Source organism: Prunus dulcis, chromosome 1 (genome assembly GCF_902201215.1).
Source record: "Prunus dulcis chromosome 1, ALMONDv2, whole genome shotgun sequence".
Taxonomy (NCBI): domain Eukaryota; kingdom Viridiplantae; phylum Streptophyta; class Magnoliopsida; order Rosales; family Rosaceae; genus Prunus; species Prunus dulcis.
Genome location: NC_047650.1, coordinates 41,092,760 through 41,112,962, shown reverse-complemented (window position 1 = coordinate 41,112,962; position 20,203 = coordinate 41,092,760). Strand labels below are relative to the sequence as shown.

Below are 20,203 nucleotides of genomic sequence, written 5' to 3'. Positions count from 1 at the left end.
TTTTTCTTTTTTCTTTTTTCTTTTTTCGTTTTTTTTTTTTTTTTTTACTTTTCTTTTCTTTTGTTTTGGGCTGTGGGGTTTTGGCGGTTTCTTTTCTTTTGTTAGGCCTCATCGAACGACCTCTCCTTCATTTCTGCTCGGCGCTCACTCTCTCACTATCAATATCTGGCAGCATCTCTCTCAAGATTCAGGTAAGCTTCCGCTCTCATCTCTCTCATCTCGTGTTTTAGGCTGGCATCTCAGCCTCTCTAACTCTTTCTCTCATCTCCATCCTCTCAGCCTCTGTGTAACCTTCGATTGAATCTCAAAGCAGCTAGGGTTAATGAACTCTCTCTCAGGTAAGCTTTCTCAGATTCTCTCCTTCAATTAGTGTTTTTTTGGTAAAATTGAAATTAAATTTTGCCTTTTGTGTGAAATCAAATTGGACTTCGGTTTAGGGTTTTTGACATTGAAATTGGGGCTTGTGAATTGAAATTCAAACTAGGCATAAACTATATGCATGCTGTTTTTACTAGTGAATTGGTTTCCATCTTCATAACTGACTGTCTATGATTACAGTTTCATAATTTTTTTAGTTTAGAATTACTGAATTACTTAGGGACATATATTTTCTCGGAAATTTCTAATGATTTCACTCTTTGTATTTTAGGGCGTCTGTCTCTATTTGAGTTTGCTTGCCGTTGTTGTTTCCTTTTATTGTGTTTGGTTCTTCTAGGCTGCAGATGAAGTGTAATGCATCACGCATGTTATGTAGTCTATATGCCATGGGTAGAATTTAGGAGATCATGGCTGCTATTCTAGATTCCATTTGGTAAAACAATTGAGATTAATGATTTTTATGTTTTTTTTTTTTTTTTTTTTCCATAAGTGTTCAATGTGTTTCCTTGCTGAATTATTTTTCCTTCAATTCTTCCCCCTCCGTTTTCATACTTCATCTCAATGAGGTTCTCTTTCCAACATACATAGCATTGCTTAGCTGAAGAGTTGAGAGCCATCTTTACTGCTAATTGTAAAAACAGAGCTTCAATTTCTTCCTGGGTCAATCAGCGCCATTTCAACGAAGATGATGACAATAACAGTGAAGCCCCTCTCATCCCAATCACCATTATTCAAGTACATCTCGCAAAGCCCAGTTTTGTTTCTCTCTCGGTTACTCTGCTCTGGAAGCTAAACTAACGATGACATTGAGACTGTTTTTCGTATAGTCAGTTGCCGGAACCATTCTAAAAACTTGAAGCAAACATTGAAATCAAGTAGAGTTTCCCTCTCAAATGATTTGTTTGATAAGGTTCTAAAACGGGTTAGGTTCAGCCATGGAAACCCTTTACAAGCTTTGGAGTTTTTCAATTACACTGGGAACAGAAGAGGGTTTTATCACAGTGCCCTTTCACTGGATACTATGCTTTATATATTAGGAAGAAGTCGAATGTTTGAAAAAACTTGGGAGGTCTTAGTTGTATAAGGATAGAAATTTGATAAAATGGTTGTTTTAGCCAGGATCACTAAAGTTTGTTCGGTTAGGCAAACTGTGGAGTCTTTTAGAAAGTTCTAGAAGCTTGTGCCGGAATTCGATACAACTTGTTTCAATTCTCTGTTGAGGACTCTTTGTCAGGAGAAGAGTATGACAGATGCAAGGAATGTGTATCATAGTTTGAAGCATAGCTTTAGGCCTAATTTGCAAACTTTCAATATATTTTTATCCAGGTGGAAGTCATCTGGGGAAGCTGAGGGATTCTATACGGAGATGAGGGAGATGGGCGTGGAACCTGATATCATTTCATACAATTGTTTCGTTGATGTTTATTGTAAGAGTAGAGAAATAGACAAGGCGTATAAGGTGGTAGAGCAAATGCGTGATGAGAATATATCACCTGATGTGTTCACCTATACCAGTATCATTGGGGGATTGGGGTTGGTTGGTCAGCCCGATAAAGCCAGAGATGTATTGAAGGAAATGAACGAGTGTGGATGCTACCCAGATGTTGCAGCGTACAATGCTGCCATTAGGAATTTTTGCATTGCAAAGAGGCTTGGTGATGCTTATGGGTTGATGGATGCAATGATGAGTAAGGGTTTGAGTCTGAATGCAACTACGTACAATTTGTTCTTTAGGGTTTTCTTCTAGTCAAATGACTTGCAAAGCTCATGGAGTGTCTATGGCAGAATGATGCATACAGGGTGCCTTCCAAATACGCAGTCTTGTATGTTCCTGATCAGGTTGTTTAGGAGGCAAGAAAAGGCGGATATGGCACTGCAGCTGTGGAATGATATGGTTTAGAATTCGGTTCTTATATATTGGTATCTGACATGCTGTTTGATTTGCTTTGTGTTTTGGGAAAACTAATGGAAGCAGAAAGGTGCCTCTTGCAGATGGTAGAAAAGGGCATAAGCCAAGTAATGTTTCGTTCAGAATGATCAAGGTTCTTATGGAACTGGCAAACAAACATGAGGCCCTAAAGAACTTGACGGAGAAAATGGCAGTTTTTGGCTCATCAATCCACCTTATGGAGAGTACAAAGAGCTCAACAGAGACATCACACTCAGAGTGTGGGTTACTGATGGTGTTATGGAATTACTGATGCAGAAAATGTTTCAGATTGATTTGGAATTAGAAACACTTGATGGCCCTATTTTTTAGAGTAATGCCATTGCACACTATGGTGAGGCTCAGTTTTAAGTTCCTTAATTTATATCTAGAAATATTGTTATGTTTAAATCTAATTCTATGCTTGCATTTGCTGCAGTGACTCGGTTATAATCCTCTTTGTGGTCTTCCTTGATTGAATGTGTAAGTGATGTGAGGGGGCTGTCTTGCACTTGTAAAACTCCCCCGTTAATTAAATGTATCCTTTAAAGCTTCCATTTATTCAATTTTGACATAACATGCTGTATGAGATGTTAAAAATCTATTGTTACTCATAGTAAGGTGACTTTGGATTTATAATTGGGTCTCATTTTTAGGATTGTAGGCTTAATTTGCATGACTTTTAAAGCTTTAGAACATGCATTTGGAATCTTTACTGATATATTCATTAGAATGCGGATATGATTTGCAATCCACATTCCCTTAAAGTGCTTATGATTTTTGCCATTGTATTGTTGGTTTTGACAGGCTCATGTGCAGCAATGGATTGATTTTGCCGGTTATTGACGAAAAGTTTTACCTCGGAATTTCCTCATGTCGAGAGAGATACTTTTCAACCTTTAGTTAATCGGCATAACTTTTGCAAGCAGAAACTGTATTTAGTGGACGTTTGATGTCGAGCCATCTATTTTCCAGAAGGGAAACTCTCACGTACAGTTTTTTTTTATAACCATAGACTTTTCCTGTTCTTAGATTCCCCATTTATGTATTTTAAAAAATGAGGGAGTACTTCTTACTCATCTCATATGCACCTAATCGACTCTGGAATGGAACCAAAAAAAAAACAAATAAATAGATAAAACGTAGCCTCAGAATCATTATAAGTCGCTGAAAACGTAGCCCCAGAATGAGCAACAAGATGTTTGATGACGCTTGTATTTAGTGGGTGCTGATTTATTTGTAATTTTAACTATTTAGGCTGAGGTGGTTTGTTTTTTCTCTCTCTCTCTCTATTTTTTTTTCAATGAGATGAGAAGGTTGAATGGTTAGTGATGTAATTTTAACCACGCAATTGGGAAATGTATAAAGCCCCAATTGGATCTTCCATTGATTTCCATATAATAATTATAAAAAAAACCCAGAACTCGAACGCAAGGGCAAAAGCCAAGTGCAAGATCACTCTGACATGTCTGCTCAACCTCCCACATAACAAATGTAAGTTATGTAACAATGGCATTTCGTATAGGTACTTGGAATTTGTATATGTATAATGTACAAATACTTCGACATCTATTTACATGATTAAGTAATGGAATCCTTATTTCAACTATAAATGAAAAAGAGAGGAAAAGTGTGATCATAATGGAGAGATTTCAATAAGAGCTAGAACCATCTTCAACACCTTCAGGAACGAGTACATCAAAATCACTTACAGTCCATTCCGCAGTCTCTCCTGGGCTACTGACATATATTTCTGTACCAACATTAATCGAAGACCATACCCTCCGTGCTGGTTTTGTTCCTGGGTCCTGTGCAACAAGATCATGAACACCTAGGTAAGAGGAGAAAATGACTGACTACAAATAGTTTCTGTCAACTAGGAGAATACAGGCTTCTACTTGAGGCAAAGAAAAATTATTTTTCACTAAAACCCCTAATAAATAAAACAAATTTGAAATAATTATATGCGTTGTGGGGAAATTTTGTGTTGTTAGTAGTACTTCCAACTTTCTTTGTAATTTTTTTTTCAATTTATATGTGAATATGGACGGAGGGACCCCATTTAAGGGGTTGACCTAAATTGATGCAACGGCGAGGGCCAGCCCTGCCAGTGGCATCCTTGTCATCCCAATTACAAAGACATGTAAATAATACCCAGCAAGGCTCTTTAACCATCTGTGCGGTGCATTTTTGTGTTTGCAGCTTTCATGTGTTTAGCTGTTTAATGCAGAGGGTGCTTGTGTGGGATGCATGATGACTCAACTTTTTTCTATGACTGGACACAACTTCGCATGTGGGAATATTCAACATGAACAAGGTAACAAGCTCCAAGAAGCAAATTTCATATTTCGAAAAACAAAAACCAACTGAAATACCAAAAAGATTAATGAAATGAACTCTCAATGAAAATTTTGGAGCAAATACTGAATTATACCTGGTAGAAATACAATTGGCTAGAGAGGGCCCCCACATCAAGCTCCCATGTCCTGGGGTCTCCAACCCATCCATCTCCTTGTTTAGCAGGATAGCCATGTACAGCCCATTCAGGATGTGGAAGAATTTGTACCAGTTCTTGTGCTTGTGGATTGCTATATGGGTCACATATGTCATATGGTTTCTCCAGAAATTCAGCATTTCCAGGTGTGCAGTAGAGATGATAAGCAGAATATGGAAACCGAGATGTTTCGTTTCGATATATTATATCACCAGTACGAGTAACATGGTAAGGAGGGCAGGAAACAAGGTTATCCGGCCGACACCAGCTTGTAGTTTCTGGATTTATTATCATTTCACTGTATCTAGTCACATCTGTCAGAACATTACCATCACATGGTTTTCCATTGTTCTTCCAACAGCTTCCTATGTCAAGGAGATAAAATTGACTGTTGGAGCCTCCTCCACGTTTAACATCTAGTGTCAATCTTACTTTAAAATGTGGAGAAACTGGCAGCTGAAAAAAAAAAAAAAAAAAAAAAAAAAAAAAAAGTAAAATTATCTATTAAAATGCTTTGAGGTGTGACTTCAAACTTCAAAATATTGACGCATGAGGAATAGAAGTATCAAATAAATAGTATTAAATAGATTTCATCAAATGTACAAGATTTAGATTTACATAAGAGAGCATCCAGAATTCATTTTGTATGTTTGTGGCCAGTCAGAATAGTGAACAAAATAAAGAAAAGAAATAGGGGTACTTTGAAGATGTTTTGGGACATGAAATTCTAGTGCCCGTGAGTAAGAATTAAAGCTGCAGAACTGACCTTTCTCATGATGCCACGACCATCATAGTGATAACCACCATTAAGTCCTTTTGTTGCATCTGCACGAAGATACAACATAAGCCAAGGGTACTTTGAAGATGTTGTCAATCTATGCGAGAAAATCCAACTTCCTGTGCCCAAGTTTTTCTGCCATGAGACTGAAAAGTAGGAGTTCTTCCCTATACCTTTGCTCAAATCAGCATCAAGATCATAAGTTCCATAAAATCCTCCAATTAAAGACACTGCTCGGTCACCATAAGAAACCAATCTTGAGTAGTTATGGTAGACAAGTGGCTGATTCATACAACCTTGACCAAAACATGGAAAATTCCTATCCGTAACAATTCTGCTTACCGGCTTGCCATTTTCAGGACAAAGAGTAGTGTTTTTGTCAAAATTTCCGTTCTTAAGCATGACCATCCAAAATTGCCATGGATCTGATGAATTCTGAACCTCACATAGAGAAGCAAGATACAGTTCCTTTTCCTTTGCATAAAAGTCAGGGTCTGTGTATGGCTGAAAATCCCTTACAGGAAAATTATCACCTGCCCGTAAGTTGTTGTCTAATTCATTTACTCTGTGATGAATCACACACTTAATTTCCATACCTAGGGAGGTCCTATCCAAATGATCTGATAACAGAAAATATAAAACCAAAAAGGATCAATAAGAAAGCAAAGTCTAAGTGACACAAAAATTACAAACATGTACTTCAGTATTAGTTTGGATTATAACTAATCCTAAATATGGTAAATTGATAGTGACATGAATTTACAGAAAGAAGTAAACATTTCATAGTACAATCATTCTACAGCTAAGTTCAGGCAGGCTGCATGTGTGTAGTTGGTGCTGAAAGAAGCAAGCCACAGTCACAAATTAAGGAATCAAGTTTTAATTAGCATCAAGACAGTTCCAAGTCCGTGAATTATACGAGAAACTATTGGAAATAACCAGCAGAAGCATAAACATGCTTGAAAAATACAGACCGAAATTCGTACTAATTTCAGAATGTGTAGTGATTTGTGAAAATTTGCATCATCCAGAAACAATTCAGGAAAACTGAGCTGACTAAAAAGTACACTAGAGTCCTATTATTGACCATGAAAGTTCCTCATAAGTTGCCTGAAATTGGGTTACATATAATAATGGGTCTCGTTACATATAATAATGGGTCTCATCCATTATCTAATGGGAAAATCCCAATTGAAGAAAGAACAAAAGCAGCTTAACCCACTAACTCAAAAGCAAAGACGACCATTCACCTCTTATCAAGAAGCTAAAGCAAGGGTAATTAATAATCATTAACTCCATAAGCCAAATAGGTTTTCCATCAATACATGCATACATTAAAAAGAAATTTGTGAAACTCTAAACATGTCAGTATTTACTCAAACACATTTGGGTACTTCAGTTATATCTTTTGCGCTGAACTTGAGCATACCAGTAAGAGAGCAATCAATATCAGCACAATCGGCCAGCCTGGGGCTGCCCATGTTGGGTGCTTCCATTCCAACTTCATTGCAGAAGTTCCAAGCTTCCAATGCAACTCTCACATTTGGGTTCTTCATTCCTGGGTCACCTATTGCTGATATGTACTTCTCTGAGACAGTGCTTACAAGATCACCCAAATTCAAGGCAAATAGTTGACAAACAAGAACACAAACAACAACCGAAGCTGAGTTGAGAAGACCCATTTTTTGTAACTGTAAGGAAGAACTGGATCATCTGGTATGTAAAAATCTCACTTTGTTGAATTAGCGAAGAAAACAGAGAGAGAGAGCTTTTGCTTTGAAGCAAAGTTGCTGACGCTGTAGTTTTCACAGGGACATGTGGATGGTCTTGCGAGAAACCCAACACACAAATTTAGGCCCACTTGAAAGCTAACGAACAAGAATGGGCCTCTACTGCAATATGATCACGTATACGAGGTGTTCGAACAAATTTCGTGGAAGGATTCAAACCCAAAATCTCGAATTGGATATAAGAATAATTATTTTTAGAGGTAATACTAAAGTTATCATATTATGTACCACCTCTTTATAATAGTATTTTTTTTCGAATATGATTATTGATAATTAGTGATTATAATTTAGTTTACATGCATCTGAAAGGTGAATGGCGAAAAGAGGGATTATTTGAGATATAGGAATCTCATGTTAGTATTGATGGTTGGAATTCTTAGGCTGCGAAAGTAATTATAGAAAAGAAGGTATTGAGAAAGATATTTTGTGTAGTTGAGTCCAAACCGGACTATGTTTCCTCATTAAATTAGCATTGTGATTATTTCATTGTATATATATTTATTTGATCATAGTTAACTGATTAACCGATCCTTAAAATGATGAAACAAAGGATGAACGGTTCAAATTATGAGATGACTAGTTAACACCATATATACTGGACCAAGGTTTCCGCATTAAAAAAATATATAGTGAAAATAAAAGCTTTGTTTTGTGATCTATCTCTTCTTTTTTTTCTTTTTTCTTTTTTTAACGGATCTCTCTTTCTTTCTTCTCTTTTAACGGGTCGTTTTTGTGATCTTTTAAACTTTGCGGGTGGAAATATTTTTTTTTTTTGGTTTGTAAATAGGAGCTTTGTTTTGTGAGGCCATCTGATTAAAAAAAGAGGTAATAATTATGTATAAAAAGAATCTGTTATGGGTGTGTTACAACGTTTCTAAAAGAATCTCAATTTTATAATCTCTTGTAGCTGGATCCGCCAATGGAACAAAATAGAACTGACTATGATATTTGATTTGACAGATATGGATTATCATTAATATTAAATGAGTTTGTCGATGCAAAGCAAACTTAAGTGGATGATAATGAATATTTGGTTTCTATGTTATGAACTCGGGATATGTCTCTAACCATCAGCTTTAAACATTGGATTTTTTTCCTCTTATAGAGAAAATTTATGCATGATAAAATGAATACGATTTTTTTTTCTTCTACAAACGATATTTGACTTTAAAGAAAATATACATTTAAACTATGCATATATAATATATACATATATATACATATATATTATATTATACATACCTGTATATAATATATTACATATATATACATATATTATTTTTATAATATGTACATGTGTATATTATAATAATAATATACGTCTATATATGTATATTGTACATATTTATTTATTTATTTATTTATTTATAACGTATAGCCGTGCAGCTATACTGCGTTTTTTATTTTTTATTTTTTTTAATTTATAGTATAGCCGATTGGCTATACTATTTATAAATAAATACACAAAAGCCCGCCTAGGCGCTAGGCGGTCCCTTTTTTAATAATAAATAGTATAGCCAACCGGCTATACTATTAAAATAGTATATCCAATGAGTATAGCCGCACGGCTATACTGGTCCTTATCAAAAAACTAATAAATATTATAGCCGCGCGGCTATACTGGGCCTTTTAAAAAAAAATTAATAAATAGTATAGCCGACCGGCTATAGTATTTATTAAATTTATTTTTATTTTTCTTATCTGTTATGAAGTTCCATCCTTTACATTGGCGAACTGCTCATCCTTATGTTTTAGTAGATCGTTTTGAAGATGTCACTCCTGAAAAAGTGCGTTTGAATAATAAATGCGATAGAAATGTAACACTGTATGGTTATTGGCTGTAACATGAAAAAAAGGAACAAATGTATGTGCTTGACTTATAAAGCTATTGGGTATACTCGTTAAATATATCCTTCTTTAAATAAATAAAAATTCCAAATTTTTTGTTTATAGATTAGAATAATTTAAAGTATTATTCATTACTCTTTGTGTAATAACCCAAAACAAAATATCCTAAAATTAGTATTAATTTATTCTAGCGGAAAGACGACTTTGTCCTCACCTCTTTTAAGAGGGGGGACAAGTTGACTTCTTGACCGAGAAGGAATTTGGCAATTCCACCTACGCCGTTGCGTAGAGCTTGACGATACGAGTTCGTAGACACGTGGCACGCCTAATTTCGAGTTGTAACTAACGAGAAAAGGTCTAAAAACGAAAAGGACGTAAAAGGAATTTTGAATTTCTTATTGCTACAGTACCGCTACAGTACCCGAACTCTCTCTATTTTTCTCTCCTTCTTCTGGTTCGAGCACTCACACACTCTCTCTCTCTCTCTCTCTCTCTCTCTCTCTCTCTCTCTCTCTCTCTCTCTCTCCCTCCGATAGTTCAGAAAAACCAAAAGGGCAGCCACCTTCCAAGCCACCCCGACCCTCCGGAACGGACCCAGCAGCACCGGCCAGCTCCCGCCATCAACCTCAGCCCGTCCGCCGTCCTGCTGGAGCCGCTGGAAACTGCTGGAAAACGCAGCAGTTTTGGCCGATTTTCCAACCTCAGTTTCTCCCTCATCTGGACACCAAATCAGTCATGTGAGGCACCAGAGGCCAAACTAAACCACAGGAGGGACCTTCAAGAGGTCCAGCTAGCTCGGCCCAGTGGTGAGTGGACCTTTCTTTTATAAAGGATTTTATGCAAATGAATTACATTATTTGATATGGAATAAGTATTTCTACAAGTTTTGAGCATGATTTATGCAGCTAAATACTTTGAGTTATATACAGTATTGAGATTATATGAGCAGCAGATCTTGAGCTTTTTATAACAAATAGCAGTAGCATTACTAATACAGTTAAATTATCAGATTTCAGAGAATTTTTACAAAAAGCGGAGTTTGAGATTTACATCAGATTAAATAGCAGTATAGTTTCCGATTTAACAAAAGTCAGCTATTTATCAGACTTTTCAGAAGTTTTCTCTTTTCTTGGGGCAGCACAGCTATAGATGAATTACAGATGCAGTTATTCAACAGATTTTTCAGAAATATTATTCTCTGTTTATATTACATTTTCTCAGCAGTTTATATATATATTGTTCTTAAACCAATGTGGGTACCCTGTTACAGAAACAGGTTGCCGTCAAATAAAACGATGTCTACGGACATCCAGGTTGCCTTCGGTTTATGTTGCCTTCGGATATGATGATGTCTACGGACATCCAGGTTATTTCCTGTTACGTCAGTGCACTTGACATTTGCCTCACGAGTTTCGGGGACGCTCGGACCGTGAGTGCCAGGATTTGCGGCTCGGCAGACTTGGTGTCCCGAGACCTGCCAGGATTGCGGCTCGGCTGACTTATGTCCCCGAGACTTGCCAGGATAGCGGATCAGGCTGACTACGGTCCCCTGTATCCTGCCTGAGCGACTCGAGCTGACTTCGTGTCCTCGAGGACCTGCCGGCGGGTCAGGCTGATCATAGTCCCCTGATTTCGCCAGTTTGCTGCTCGGGTAGCCTGTGTGACGCCCGAGACCTGCCAGGGGAATTGACGGATTAACAGAGGAATTGACGATTACTAGGAATTGACGGATACCAGGAATTGACGGAATTAAAAGGGTACACCCAGTTGGTAACCTTAAAGGAATTTCAGTGCAATTATGCGAATATTGATTTCAGTGATTTTATTTGAGTTTCTTAATATCGAGCAGCTTATACTTCTGTGTGTATAACTGTATATATATATGTTTACCTAAATGCTTTGGACTTATCATAACTCAAGTACAGTTTACAGATTCAGTTTTCTTATGAATATTATGTTTTTACAGTGGGGGTTATTTATGTTCATATACAGTTTCCCAGAACTTTATTTTGGTCCACTCACACTTTGAAATGTTTTGCACCCCCCAGGCAGTTGAGAGCGCAGGAATCCACCACCAGGCCTACTTCCAGCTTCCAAACTACTTCCGAAATGTAGGTTTTATTGTAATTTACCTAAAGTCTTGTAATTAATTAGTAACTGCTCTGATATCTGGTTATAGTCGATAACCAGAATTGAGGAATATGTTAGTTACCCTATTCTGGCAGTTGGTGTGGTTTTATCAGTTTGTTTGACAGGTGGAATAATTTTGGGTTTAGACGAATACAGGGGAGACTCTGCCGAATTTTCAGCAAGAGTCTAAGGAAAGCTTTAACAGTATTTATTAGCAGAAAGGGTAAAGAGGTCATTGTGCCCGACATTTGCCAGGTGTCGGACACGCACAGGGCTTGGCCCGAATTCCAAAGCGGAAATTGGGTTGGGTCGTGTCACTTTGACCATTATCCGAGTCTCTATTATCCTCTTTTGATTTTTTATTGTTTCAAAGTTATTACTCGCACGAAAGAATTTAACATTTTCCTGTTTAAATCTCATATTATAAACCTATGTATGTATTTTTTATCATTTTTGAATTCCTCAGTTTTAAATTTCCTCATCCAAATATAAGTAAAAGTAGGTACAAATAGTTTTCAATTTCCAGTTTTATTTTACACGTTCTCCTTCATTTCTCCCTTGCTCCCACACACACACACACACACACATATATATATATATATATATATATATATATATATATATATATATATAAAACAAGAAAAATAGAAAAAAAAAACAAACGTGTTACCAAACTAGTTTTGACATAACCACCTAGGTCCAATTGGAGCTTAATATCAATCCAAATCATGCATCGATGTTGTACCTTAACCACCTAGGTCCAATACCTTGGGTGCAGGGGCATAGTTAGGATTCAAATAAATGGGGAGCCAGGGCCACGACAGACCTTGATGTAGCTCTGCCCCTGCTTGGGTGGTATAGGCCTGATGAACATCTAGGTGTGAGGTTTTAATTTAAAAGGCATCGGGGTAACTAGTAGTGGGCCACCTATATTTGAATTTTAGATTATTGTTGTATTCTCCGATACAAGACTTGCATGTCATAACTTTTATCAAGCCACCTACACCAACAAACGGAAGTGTTATGGAGCTTTTCCTCAACTTCATCTTCCTTAGCCTCTTCTCATTTTGGTCTCTAGCTATTTTTGTCTTCAGTTTAAAAAAAGCCAAATAATACAAAACAGAAAACAAAACCCGTACCGTACATATGAGATCTTTAAGGTTTCACTTGTTATTTGTTTGAATGGGCCAAAAATGATAATGGAATCTCGTTGGTTCATATGTATGGCACAAAAGTTAATATTATATACATATTTTGGAACTGTGGCATTTTATTTATTTCTTTTTGCCTGAGTATTAGGCTTTAACTTTTGAAAGCTAAGTGGCTAAGTGAGTGTTAGCAAAAGATTTTTGGAATCAAGCTTTTACCCTGCAAAAGAACTATACGCATCCACGTGGCATCTGTTTAAGCCACTTCATGTAGACTGTGACCGTCGATGTCAAAGAGATCTCTTTAATGAATTGTATTGAACGTGTAGGATTTGACAAGATTCTTGGCTTCAAAGTTAAGATGAAGATTAATAATAATAACCAAATTCTCACAAAATTTAAAAAGGGTTTTAGGGAGACAGTGGAGAAGGCTAACCTGACTTTTGGTAGTTTTTATTTTTATTTTTATTTTTAAATAAAAAGTTTTGAAGAGAAAAAGCAAACTTTTTAGTAAGCTTGGAAAGCTTAAAGCATGCTAGCTAGGGTTTTGTCACAGAAACAAAGGGCAATGCGTGAAGGGAAGGCCAAGGGGAAGGGGGGACAAGTAGAAAGTTAAAAAGCTAAAGCTAAAGCAACCCAACATGGGCAGCTCATTGGTTCATTAAGAAACTGATGGGCAGCACATGAAAAAAAACAAAAAAGCATCCAAATTGCATGCTGACTAGATTTCAACTGTCCCACACACAAGTATACTTTTCCTTCACCTGAGAGTGTTGAATGGTCACTGAGGATTCTTAATCCAGTGGGAGGGCCATACTCTTTTGTTGACCTACGCATGAGATCAGGTGACTTTAATATACTAAGGCAATAAAAACACTATTTGTAAAGCATTTCTAATAGAGGTCACACTCACTAATGTGTTACTAATACAAAAATCCAATATATTCTCTCTTTATAAAATTCATAAAGACGAGTGAGATTGATAAAGATTAGTTTGGATTTAATTCTAATCTAGTAAAGTTAAGCAATCAAATCAGTAGCTTTACGCTTGGCAAATAAGTAGAGAGAAAGAGGCTTGGTTTGAGCCCGATTTATAGTTTGTTGTTACAAGGAAAAATGGCCAAATTAACCTTGGTAGAGAATGTGTGGGTAATGTGATTAGTGGAATTGAAATCCTGTTGAAGATAGAGCAGGATAGAATAAAGAGACCTAATTTTATGTGAGAGGTTAAACTAATTAATTGTTAAACAAAGCTTAGTGATTTGTAAAGGTAGGTGCGGCCATATTCTTAATTATGAGGTGGAGAGGATAGAAGAGAATCCACGTGAGATATATAAGGCATTAAGCCCTCCATACTTAGAGGCAAACCGTCAGCTCTAAGTTCCCAATTAGAGGAGGGTCTGCAACAACCTCGAAGCTAGTTCAAACTAGTGGAAGGTTGTCTGCATTAAAGCAGCTTACAAAATTAAACCATTCTCCATACTCATAAATTAGATCGAAAAAAGTACGTACTGAGTTCGAGTATTGAATTCAACATGGCTCGTGGAAAGGTTCAGATGAAGAAGATCGAGAACCCGGTGCACAGGCAGGTTACCTTCTGCAAGCGCCGGGCGGGGCTGCTGAAGAAGGCTAAGGAGCTCTCTGTGCTGTGTGATGCTGATATTGGAATTCTCATTTTCTCCTCCCATGGAAAGCTCTTTGAACTTGCCACCAAAGGGTCTCTAGCTGTCTCTCTTTGTGTATAATGTATAACATGCCATGTATTGTTAAGAATTAAAAGAAAGAATTTACATTGAATTATAAATCAAATAGGTACACTAGTCGTGACTTTGAAACTGCATGTTCAGTGTATTAATACATAATTAGATATATATATATATATAAAAGGAAATATTTGTATAGAAATGTTAATTATTCTTGTTGACTTGCTTTGTTATTTATTGTGCTAGAAACATGCAAGGGCTTATTGAGAAGTACATGAAGATGAAGCCACCACGAGTGTCTCAGGCTGATCAAGCCATAGAAACGCAAACTCTGGTACGATCATATCTTATCACTTCAGGCTCTCTTTTTTCTCGTTATTTATTTCTCTACTGTTACATATATATGTGTACCGTCACACTAAATAATTTCTCGTACTATATGCATAGCTGCAAGCACACACGTATATACGTGTTGCGTAGTGATATAAAACGAATATTATTCCCATCCATATTATTATTGGTGCAGATAGTGCAGCATCAGATGCTGGATAAAATAATTCTGACAAGAATAACAATATTAATTGAATAAAGGAAGAAAATAACACGCAGATACACAGAATAATGTTTCTCATATCACAACTTTCTGGAAGGCCAAGAATATTGTGACACCTTATTAAAAGAATCTATTGTAGAGCTATCGATGTCTGTCGGATTATCATATCTCTGACTGACCCGTCAGTAAGAGTTACAAGATGGTGCATGCTTCTCGCTTACGATTTAAGTATTACGCTACTTTTGACTTGTTTCTTCATAATTTTTTGGAGGGAACCATTAATCTAAATTATAAAATTAGTCTTTGGATTAGTGGTATTTTGTTTCTGTTTAGTTGGTCAACTCATATGAATGACGATGACGATATTATATTTGTGATAAGTTGAATATTTAGTTGTTGTTAACCTATGTAGTGTGGTGTATTGGCCCGTTGTAAAATATCTTGTAAATATCATGTTGTTTATCTATGATGAATACATACACAACCCAACAAATATAATGAATCACACACCACACATATAAAACAAAAACCAACAAAAAACATAAATTTTATGAAGGTTTCTCAAAGTGTTTGCATCTTCTTTCGGTGATTTCTCGAGAATTTTCATTTAGAAGAAAAAAAACAACTTTACTTGCGATCAACCCCTTGTCTTTACAACCCTTAGCTCTCAATCTCTTTCTCACCCCTTGTTCAACCTAGGTTACAACTTCACTCGAATTAGGACCCAATATCCTACTTCTGTTTCTTTATTGTCGTAGTTTTAAAATTTCCAACTTTTTAAGTATAGTTAAATGAAGAAATCACCCTTTGAAATATCTGACAAGTATATCATGCGATTACGGTCTTAAATGTAGATGGTACATTAACACTAAAAGAAAAGTTTAGGAGAAAAAATGCATTAAAAAAAAATTCATTCGATGGTAAAAGCACATAGTATTCATCAACTTACATGCATGTGCATCTTACATTATGTTTCATATACGACTGTTGTTGATTTTTATGTACGAAAATTTCTTATTTATACGTAGATTAAGAGAAGTGAAACAGCAGATTATTTGTGTGGCTGCCCAAATATGTAAATAATTTGTTTTTGAATCTAACTTAAATTTCCACGTTTTGTTTTCATTGGTATAGGATGCAAAAAAAGAGATTAACCTGCTGAAACAGGAGATTGAAATACTGCAAAAAGGTCTCAGGTATTACAAAACAACCTCATAATGTCTTATTTGTTCTCATAGGATGCATGACTTGTCTTTACATGTAAGAATTTCCATGTTCTAAAAATTGTATAGAAAAATCGTTCAAATCAAATACCCATATTCTAAAAATTAATAGCCAACGGGGTCTAATCCAACGGAAAAGAGTCTTGACTTACAGACCGGTGGTCATGTTCGAATCTCTATGGTACCTTAGTAGTTGTGTGTGTGAGAAACTCCCTCCTCTTTATAATTGAGACTATCACTTGTATTCAAAACAAATAATAATAATAAGATAGATGATGAGACACTGATTTTATCACGTTTCATTTGCATGAAGCCATGAAAAAACCCCATGTCAAAAAAAATATATTATATTATATATGTATGTATGTAAGAGAGTTGAAATACTAATTAGGAACAAAATTCAACAATGTTTGGATCCTTACTTTTCTTGGTCCTTTAATCCAATGATTGTATTTACATCATTGCATATATCGTTTTTTAAGGTCCAAAATTTATTTGACTATATTACATGTGAGCGGGAGATCAAGAGCTAGTTGTGGCCCTCCACCTTCTCCCTACTTAGCAACCAAGAAAGAAACCCTCCCAATGTAACCAAAAAAAAATTTATTTTAAATTGGTAAAGAAAACTTTTAGAAATGGAATACAAATGCAATAGTTATCAATTACATATGACAACATTATAGGTACATGTTTGGAGGGGGTGCTGGCACAATGACCTTGGATGAACTACAAGTGCTTGAAAAACATCTTGAAGTATGGATTTATCACGTACGCTCGGCAAAGGTATAATTTTTATAATTCCATCAATTACATTCGAAAGAATAAATAGTTCATGTTATATAAGAGCTCGTTTGGAAATGATTCTGAATATGCCAAAATCACTTATGGGGAGAATCACCTCCCATGTGTTTCTCTATATAATCACTTTAAGTGATTATAGGGATAAGCACCTCCTATATGTTTTTTCATAAAATCACTTAAAATCATTTGAAGTGATTATTTAAAAAAGTAATTTTCCATAAAAGTAATTTTCTGGTCTATTCAGAAAGATTCCCAAAACGAGCCTAAGTTAAATTGATTTCTAAAGCTAAGTGGTTAAACAATTACAGATGGACGTTTTGTTCCAAGAGATCCAACTGTTAAGGAATTCGGTAAGTTTGCACTCCAGCATATCTAATTAATTTATTTTAGTATGGAATAAAATAGTATGTATTATTGTCATATTGGAGATATTAGTGCAAATAGTCACACATATATAGGGTAGTTTTTTTTTTTTTTTTTTTGGTTATTGTTTTTTCGAAACTTGGGTGCAAGTGAGCTTTTCTAGTAGTGATTCGGTCTAGCCAACTTGGTTAAGGCCATATCTGCTATAAGGTAATTTTCTTTAGCCAAACAGTATCGTGATATTTTTTTTTTTTCAAAATACAGATTAAATTTAAATTAAACATATATTATAGATTACATAGTTTTTTTATATTTTAGAATGTATAGACTACATAGTTAAATAATATAGTAGAGTTATTATTTTATATAGTTTTCTGAAAAAAATTAAATTCATGTTTTGAAGGAAGGAATACTGACAGCTGCAAATAAGTATCTACAAGACAAGGTAATCAATTTTTTTTTTCTTTCTTTTTATGAAGATTATTTTCGGTAAAGATATATTGAATTATAGTTTTCAGCTTATTAATCTTAAATATATTGGATATATTTTCATGTAGATTGTTGAAGAGAACATCGGAGTTACTAACATTACACCAATGGCCTTTGACAATCCATATCCACTAACCATACCAGATGATGACATATTTCAAATTTAAGAAATTGTATTAGCAATGATGTAGTACTAAACTTTCATAAACAAGATTAATAATCATCTAGCTACCTAGGTTGCTTATGATATCAAATGTATGTCAATATTGTAGTATTCTATACTATAGTGTTGTTATTGCAGTAAACTTGTGTTGTAACTTAAATGATAAGGAGGATATTGTGGTGTGCTATGTGATTGAATTATCTTGTTCTCTTTATGTATTGAATTTTAGTAATTAGAATGCTTTGAATATTCGTTCAAACCTAATTAAGGCACCGTATGATAAACATTTCGTTTTCACTTTTTTTCGAAACTGAAAACAATATTTATAAACAATTTTCATTTTTTTTTCTCAATAAAATATGGGTGATTAAAATTTTGTAACATGCACTTGCAAATTCCACCTAAATAAGTGTTACTTTAAAGTTCCATCGTAATTGAAAATAAGTCAAAATTGAAATTATGATCTTGAGCAAGTGGACTTATTTGTCACCCCCTCTACCACCCTTCAATGACTATTAGACTCTTGCACATGACACTATAGGACTCGGATGGATGTTGTTGTGGCCCCGACCCCGCACGGACTACGAACTTGACCTATTACCCACGAACCTACCTTCTAACAATCAAACACACCTCTAGAGGCAGAGCTAGAATTATAAAGTTGGGGGACCGAAATAGAAAATACAAGTATATAAAATTCCAAAATATTCAATAATTACATATTTAGAGCTAAACATTTCTAATTGACTCATGTCTAATTTGTTTTAGAAGGAATTTTAACTTGAATTATAAGTTATTTATTACAAAATCTATATATTTTATATATATAATAGAGGAGGGATAAAAATATCCCCATTGTGGGGGTCTTTTTCTTCCGGCAACTGCAAATGGGCTGGGCTGCCGTAAAGCAGAAATTACTGGAATTGCCCCCTGTGCCTGAGTTCAAAAATTAAGCCCCAAAAGCACTTCGAAAGGGCAGTAAAGCCTTAGGAAGTGTTCTGGTTATCTTCACCAACGAAAATGATGGCTGCTTATAGGTAATTTATGCTTGCTTACAGATAAAGTTTTAGCTTAGCATGAGGAGATTGTGGCATGGGAGCAAGGTCAGCATGAGTTGAGCACCAAAGAGGAGAATAAGGCTTCCTAGGGAGAAATGGGAGTGTTTAAGATGAGGGAGACAAGGTTTGCAGGATGATCTTGGCTAAAAGGGGCTAAAGGAAGGGCATTACTTCTTCCGGCAGCTTGACAGACTCTGAAAATAGTCTGTTAACAGAGAAGAACGAAGAAGAAGAGTGAATAGGGCTACTGGATTTTTGCTAGTAAGAGAGGAAGCTTGCTCTCTCAGCCTGGGTTGGTTTTTGCTAGGTGGAGGGGACCTCCTTTTATAGCTGCGGGAAACCCTCATTCCCCAAGAAACCCTAATGGTCTCTTCCCCATCTTAGCAAGGTTTTCCTTCCCTTTTCCTTTCCTCTCTTGACTTTTCCTGTTTTAGTGAGATTTTTCTCTATCTATTTGCACAAAATCAGGGATTTTGGAGCTCAAGGCCTCCTTTCCTGCGGCTGCTTCAGTAGAAGATTTCTACTTCCAGCCATTTTCTTCCTTTCTTTCTCACTCTTTCCTATAACCAGTTTTGATAGGGAAGGAGTTGGGATGTGTATGTTGGTTTAAAGAGTGTCTCTCTTCCTGGGAGCTTGCATGTTAACATCCCTTGGTTTCTCTGGTGTTTTGTCTTGGAACTTGATCCATTCCCATGTGCTGGCACTTCCCAGCAGCCTTATTCAATGAACTTTCAAACTTCCTTTTCGTGGCTTCTATTCCAGCTAGGTGCTGGAGCTTGTGGTTCATCTATGGCAATTGTATGGGCCAAGGTTCACTAAGTAAATGGGCTATTTTTGTTGAATGATGGGCTTCTTGGTTGGGCTATTCTTTGATTGGGTTATTTTGGTTGGGTCATTTTGGTTGGGTTATTTTCCCTTTTTGCTCACCCATATATTTGGGCTTAAGAAATGGGCTTGGGTTCCGAGGCTCCCAAGCAACCCGGAACCTCCATTTCTCGTCCCATCAATGGGCCTCATGACGACCTATTACCATCCATACCACAACCCACTCAAGCAAGCCCCGGGCATCTTGCGTGGCTTGGGCCCACTTAAGCTTGTAGCATGGCATGTTGTTTATTTGCTTGGCGTGGCATGTGTATAAGCGCATATGGCGAACTTTCGCGTGCCCAAATTGGGTTTCTTCTCGGTAAGATATTGCATTGGGCTGAGAATTTATTTGGGCCGAAGCGTGGATTTTTTGGGCCTCAACATTAGCCCCCTTGATTATTGGGGCCATGAATGTGTGTTGAAATGGTCCAAATAATCAATTTCTAGCCCAAAAATAAAATGCAGTGGCATGGCATGGCATGGGTTTAGG

General features: G+C 36.1%; 2 protein-coding genes and 1 pseudogene across 3 annotated transcripts; 2 read left to right on the top strand and 1 right to left on the bottom strand.

Annotated features, from left to right (window-relative positions):
* The first annotated feature begins 96 nt into the window (after positions 1-96).
* Positions 97-3,583, top strand: LOC117629718 (annotated as a pseudogene).
* A 269-nt stretch (positions 3,584-3,852) lies between these two features.
* On the bottom strand, positions 3,853-7,372 carry LOC117629726. 2 transcript variants are annotated; one of them, XM_034362314.1, is made up of 5 exons: positions 7,007-7,372; positions 5,751-6,197; positions 5,566-5,624; positions 4,740-5,255; positions 3,853-4,113 (listed from the first exon to the last, which is right to left on the bottom strand). In XM_034362314.1, the coding sequence occupies exons 1-5, from the start codon at positions 7,257-7,259 to the stop codon at positions 3,958-3,960; spliced, it is 1,431 nt and encodes a 476-aa protein (XP_034218205.1). In that variant the 5' UTR covers positions 7,260-7,372; the 3' UTR covers positions 3,853-3,957. The 2 variants fall into 2 exon arrangements, with proteins under 2 accessions (XP_034218205.1, XP_034218197.1); XM_034362306.1 differs by having other exon boundaries at positions 5,566-6,197.
* A 6,501-nt stretch (positions 7,373-13,873) lies between these two features.
* LOC117614828 (agamous-like MADS-box protein AGL12) lies at positions 13,874-17,972 on the top strand. Its single transcript, XM_034343738.1, has 7 exons — positions 13,874-14,210; positions 14,443-14,530; positions 15,884-15,945; positions 16,656-16,755; positions 17,082-17,123; positions 17,540-17,581; positions 17,694-17,972. The coding sequence occupies exons 1-7, from the start codon at positions 14,029-14,031 to the stop codon at positions 17,790-17,792; spliced, it is 615 nt and encodes a 204-aa protein (XP_034199629.1). The 5' UTR covers positions 13,874-14,028; the 3' UTR covers positions 17,793-17,972.
* Positions 17,973-20,203: the final 2,231 nt, after the last annotated feature.